The 6,000-nt window shown below is 53.6% G+C and overlaps 1 protein-coding gene across 1 annotated transcript in view; it reads left to right on the plus strand.

Annotated features, from left to right (window-relative positions):
• SND1 (staphylococcal nuclease and tudor domain containing 1) overlaps window positions 1-5,720 on the plus strand; it is a 412,206-nt gene extending 406,486 nt beyond the window's left edge. Inside the window, exons 22-24 of the mRNA XM_054564546.1 lie at window positions 570-773; window positions 3,120-3,164; window positions 3,273-5,720. Of these exons, the coding sequence (XP_054420521.1) occupies window positions 570-773; window positions 3,120-3,164; window positions 3,273-3,338 (315 nt within the window). The 3' untranslated portion in view covers window positions 3,339-5,720. The remainder of the gene's footprint in view (window positions 1-569; window positions 774-3,119; window positions 3,165-3,272) is intronic.
• Window positions 5,721-6,000: the final 280 nt, after the last annotated feature.

Consider the following 6,000-nt stretch of genomic DNA (forward strand, 5'->3'; position numbering starts at 1 on the left):
ACAGACCTCAGCTTCAGCATCAAATCCCGGGGTTCAGCAAGGCGCTCTGACAACATGGTTGGGGCTGCTGCCAGGTACAGGGCACTGAGGAGCGAGTGGTAGGGGAGGAGTCCACAGCATCAAATATTTTCTGCCTTTTCACAGAATTACTGAAGGGCAGAATAGAAACACCAGGAAAAGGTGTTGACAGAATAGATCCAGGGGCAGTCAGTCTGCAGGGGTGGGGAAATGTGCGCATAGAGAGCGCCTGACCTGAGACATGAAGGCAGAGAAACGGTGACTGTGAGGTCACTGTGCTGGAGTGAGCAGGTGGGCAGGGGTGCAGGGTAGGGGAGAAGGCCGGGGTGACCTGCAGAGAGACTTGGAGGGGAGGGGAGGGGCAAAGGGAAAGAGGGACACTTCCTGTCCAGAGCCTGTTTCCTCCCTCATTAGGATCTGAGCAGGAAGTGAGCTGTAAGCGCATGCCAGGCTGGCTTTCTTGGATGTCTGTGACCAGGACCTGGGGCCCACATAGCTCTTCTTTCCTCAAGCTCACCTCTCCCACTAACCTGGATGTGTCCCTGCTCCAGGAGGATGCTCGGACGGACGCCGTGGACAGCGTGGTGCGGGATATCCAGAACACCCAGTGCCTGCTCAACGTGGAGCACCTGAGCGCCGGCTGCCCCCACGTCACCCTGCAGTTTGCAGATTCCAAAGGGGATGTGGGGCTGGGCTTGGTGAAGGAGGGATTGGTCATGGTGGAGGTGCGCAAGGAGAAGCAGTTCCAGAAAGTGGTACGTGATGCGGAGGTGGCACCCGCTGCAGGGGCAGCCTCCTGGTGTCTCCAGCTGTCGTCACAGAGGGGCCTGGGACTGCACCAAGAGCCAGTGAGGGAGCAGGGAACCCACCATCCTGCGGCTCCTGCTGGGGAAAGATAATGGATTTTGGTTTGTTGGGGTTTTTAAAAAAGCTAATTACAGCCCAAATTAATTGGCTGCAGGTTTGGCTGAAAATGCAGCTGCAAACTAGAGCAGAAAGTTTCCCTTTGCGTGTGCCCCCAAGTGACAGGCCAGAAAGCTTTTGCCCAGGGTGGGAGGTTCACAGAAAGGGCCAAAGCCTGCCTTGCTTTCTCGCCCATTCTCACTTCTCTCTAATGTACAATTTCCAAGTCCATAACCAGCCCCTAGCACACAGAGGCCCCCAGAGCCAGGTCGCAGTGCCAAGAGTTCCAAAGGGACTCTGCCGCAATACCCCTGCAGCATGTTTGAAAAGCCCCCGGCGTGGAGCTGGTCCTGAGTCCTGCCTCCACGGTTCCTGAAGAACCTTAGAGATTAACCTTTTGGAGCCTGAGTCTCCCTTTCCTGAGATGAAGAGAACTTGCTGCTTCACCGTGGGCTGTGGGGTGGCGGTGGGCGGTGGGGCATGCTGACACCTAGGGAACCAGCTTGCACTGTCACGTGTTGATATTCAGGATTGAGTTCTGAGACTAGCAGCCCCTTCCACTGAGATCCCACAGCCCACCAGCATTGAGGATGGGCTGGTGGCAAGCCCGTGCCCTCCTCAAGGCAGTAGGTGGTTAGAGGGCAGCGGCATCGCCCAGCTTGTCCCCACTCCCCGTCTTCACGTGCCCCTTGCCTTCCCATCTCGCAGCCCCTCTTTGCCTTTCCTCTCTCCCCACGTAATGCGACAGCGGTTTGCGGATCCATGGACTGCTTATGCAAGTTGAAAATTCATTTGGAAAAAGACCCCCATGGGAACTGCTCCTGTGCCTCCTCTGCACAGGGGAGGCCTGATTCTAGTCCTCCCCCAGAGACCGTCAGTGTCCTGAGATCGCTCCACAGGGTTAGCTTAAGTGGCCCTGCAGAACTAGAGATCTTAGTGTCCCCTGTACAAAGCTACCCATAATGTCTCTGGCGCCTAGAAAATTCCTTTGCCCAGTCCCTGAGATAAACAGCTAATGTGTTCATTGATTCATCTATTCATTCCTTCAGCAAACGTTTATTAAGGGTCTACATACCCCAGTGAACAAAAGACAGTATTCCTGCCCTGTGGAGCTTACATTCTAGCATGAAGAGACAGACAATAAAAGTAAACATAAGTCAGTGAAACGAAATGTTAGAAAATACATGCAATGGAAAAGGAGAAAATAGGAGTAAAGGGCAAATACCATATGAACTCATTTATATGTGGAATCTCATGAAAAAAACTGATGAACAAAATTGAAACAGACATGGATACACGGAACAGCCTAACAGCTGTCAGAGGAGAGGGGAGTTGGGAGGGTAGATAAAAGAAGGTGAAGGGATTAAGCCAAAACAAAACATGTATATGACACATAGGCACAGACTACATTGTGGTGATAGAAGGAAGGGGGGTGGGCGGATAAATGGTGTCTTTGCTTTGGGCGAGGGGTGTGTGCTGCCCTGTGTAGATGATGTTTTGTTGAGTTGTACACCTGAAACCTGTATGGTTTTGTGAATCAGTGTCACCTCAATAAATTCAATAAATAAATAGCCATTCCTTTAAGGAGATAAGTAAATAAAATAATAGGTGTTCATTAAAAAGAAGTAAAGGGAATCAGGAGTGTGGGGGAGGGGCTAGCTATAATTTTAAATGGAATCATTGGAGGCCAGCGGCGGTTTTTTTTGTTTGTTTGTTTGTTTGTTTTAATCCTCACCCAAGGACATGCATATTGACCTTAGAGAGAGGGGAAGGGAGGGAGATAGAGAAACATGAGTCAGGTCCCGACCCTGACTGGGAACCCAGCCTGCAACCCAGGCATGTCCTTTGACCAGGAACTGAACCCGCAGCCTTTTGGTTTACAGGAGTGTGCTCCAACCAACTGAGCCACACTGGTCAGGGCAAGAAGGCAATCTTTTTATCAAAGATTTGAAGGTGGGGGTTAGTAGCCAGATGTACCAGAAGGGGAGGAGCACTTCAGGCAGATGGAACAGCCAGTGAGGATTCAAGAAACAGCTAGGAGACCGACTGACCATGCACTTTGGCTTTTTCTCTGAGGGAGCTAAGGATCCATTGAAGGGGGGGGCGGGGGGGCGGCGACATGGGCCTGACCTGGGCATCCTGCAGGGTCCCTTCGGCTGCGCAGTCGTGACCATTTCCTTTCTCTCTCATCCCTCCAGATCACAGAATACCTGAATGCCCAGGAGTCGGCCAAGAGCGCCAGGGTGAGTTTTTGCCTCTGGAGCCCCAGAGGATGCCGAGAGAGGGGGCTTGGCCGTCCAGGTTCCAGCAGGTCCCCCGTCCCTGACAAGCCGTTTTCTCTTTCCTCACAGTTGAACCTGTGGCGCTACGGAGACTTCCGAGCTGATGACGCAGATGAGTTTGGCTACAGCCGCTAAGGAGGGAACGGGTCCGGCCCCCAGCACCCCTCACGCCAGTACCTCTTCCTCTGCGAGGAGGGTGTTTCAGCTCCAGACCCCAGATTGGGGGCGTAGATTGGGTCCAGCTTTGCTTCAGTGTTTGGAAATTTCTTAATAGGGCACCATCTGGGCTGGGGGTGGGGTGCAGGGAGCCTGCGGCTTTCAAGGACAGGCATTTGTTTCTGAGATGGGTGCTTCGGTCGGGCACACAGGGCACAGGATTTAAGGAGGCACTCAGAGGGTGCAGTCTCTCCCAGTTGATTTTCTGTTTGTATTTGGATGGGGATTTCTGGTTTTTTTAAAAATTATTCTCAAATCAGGAAGAAACATGAAAGACTTTGTCCTAAAGGAGGGTGTGATGCTGGCTCCCGCGGCCAGCTGGCACCCCACTTCTATCCCAGACTGCCCTTCTTCCCAGATCTCTCTCCAGCTGTTGATTGTGATTTCTCTGATGCATCCATTCTCAAATGCCACTGTGTTCACATCCACCCCTTCGCCAGCTCTCCCCTTTTCTGTATTTAAAGCTTTTGAGGCACAATAAAATAGTACATGCTGTCTGTAGCCCTTGTTGGTCATGGTGGAGCCCAGAAACTGGGATCTCAGCAGCCCCAGCCAGAGTGACTCCTGGGGTCTCCATCCACATGCTTGGCGAGACCTGCAGAAACAGCCGTGACTGTGTCCAGCTCCTCATGGGGCCCAAGAAGTCAGCAGGAGTGTAGATCATGAATCTCCATCTGTCCTCTTTCCTGGAGAAGCCGCTCTTCCCCACAGCAGGCAAGCCCACTGTCGCCATGGTCTCTCACTTTATTCTTACCCATCGTGGAAGCTGGTCATAGAGAAGAGAATGCCCATCAGTGGGAGCTGGGCAGCTTCTGAGCTCTGCACAGCTCTGAGAGTATGGTGGGCATCACCTTGACACCCTGGCCTCCACGCAGAAGACTGCTGATCTTCTCTTTTGACTCCTCATCATTCTGGACCCACTGCATGTGGCTGCTCTGAAGGACTGTAGAGACTGGAGCAGCTCGGCAAGCAGTGCCCAGACCACATGCACAGGAAAGGCCAGGCCAGGCCAGTACCGCCAGGTGCGGGTGGGAAGTTGCGAGCCCTGTCAGAGCCCCAGCAGCGGGCCAAAGGGCGTCGTTGAGGGGAATGAGGTGGTTTCCCTCTTCCTGGTAGCAGGAGGAACGCTGGCTCCAGGCAGGGTGGCGTGGCACAGTTGAGATCGAGGGCGCCGGCCCCTGCTCAGCTGGGGAGTGGAGCTGGAGGGCAGCGCTCCAAGAGGGGTCAGCACTGCTCGTTGAGGAGCGCTTGTCTCCAGATTATTTGCTCTTGCTCCGTTTGACTTCACACAGGGTCCCCCAGTCCTCAAGGTAGAACTTGCCATGGAGTTCAGAAACCCTAGGCTGCTGTTTGCCCTGAGGGAGGAGCGAGGTCCCAGGGCGGCCCCTGTGGTGTGTAGCGAGGAGCCCATTGTGCTGCTCAGGGAGGGCCAGGGAGAGAATGTAGGTGTGTTGATGGGAGGTCACCACTCTACCGTCCACTGTGTCCAGGAGATTGGCCTGTGTTCTGGTGGAACGGGCGCCTCTTCCTGGCAGCCCTACTTGCCACCCCGCATTTTGATCTGCGGTGAGGCTCCAGCTGCCACGGGGGATTGGTCCCTCGCCCTGGGGCAAGTCAGTGGAAGCTGTGGGGCCTGGCTAGCCGCCTCTCATTTTTAACCCAGAGGTCCTAAGCCTCTGAAATTCCTGCCTCCTGGTGGCTCTTCCCCCACATCGACTTGTTCAGTCCCAGGTTTCACCTGGATTTCTCCCCAATACTCCTGTTTGTAGGCCAAAAAAAAAAGTGTGCTTCCAGTACTTGGGGTGCACTCTGGTTAAAGGGAACAGTGAGAGGTGCGGGGGGCGGTCAGCACAGCTCCAGAGACCACTGCACTCCCCTCCTCCGAAGACTCAGTTTCTGTCTACAGCCCCTCTGGGTGGGTAGGACGCGTTCTTTAGCTCCTCGTACCAGCTCGTCACGGGGCACCAGAAGTCAGCAAGCAGGAGAGGGATGATGAATTGTGTGAATCTCCATCCATCCCTACTCCTAGAGAACGTGCCCTATCCCCCACCCTCCTCCCCAGCAGGCAAGCCCACTCTCACCGTGGTCTTGTTTTATTCCATCACGAGGAGGAGAATGCCTGTCTCACCCATTTCTCTACTTTCTGGTAGGGCCTCATGGCGTGTATTCACTTGAGCACAATTGGCAGGGGGGCAACATGCCAGCCCACTCTTTTGTGAAAGGTCTGGAGTCAATTCGTCTTAACTGTTGCCTTGGTTACATCTGTGCCAAAATAAACCCTCTGTGGTTCTCCAAATGAAATGATGCCTGAACCTTCCCACTTCTTACTTCCTTTCTCTTCCAAAGCTGATTTATACCAAGGTCAGTATATTCACCAGGTCAGAAGGCACTGCTGCCGCTTGTCTGGTTTTGGCTCCAGCTCTGTGTTCCTCTCTCTTCTATCACGGCCTGGCTGGAACTGGGGTGAGGCAAGCCATACACCCAAGGTGCAGAATTTAAGGAGGCACTCAGACTGCAGATGCACGGGCATATTTTCTTTGCATCCATAGTTGAAGCCGGTTAGCATGAGCACTTCCACAAG

The sequence above is a fragment of the Pteronotus mesoamericanus genome, unplaced genomic scaffold, assembly GCF_021234165.1.
Source record: "Pteronotus mesoamericanus isolate MK-2021 breed Mesoamerican mustached bat unplaced genomic scaffold, CSHL_Meso_final scaffold_85, whole genome shotgun sequence".
Taxonomy (NCBI): domain Eukaryota; kingdom Metazoa; phylum Chordata; class Mammalia; order Chiroptera; family Mormoopidae; genus Pteronotus; species Pteronotus mesoamericanus.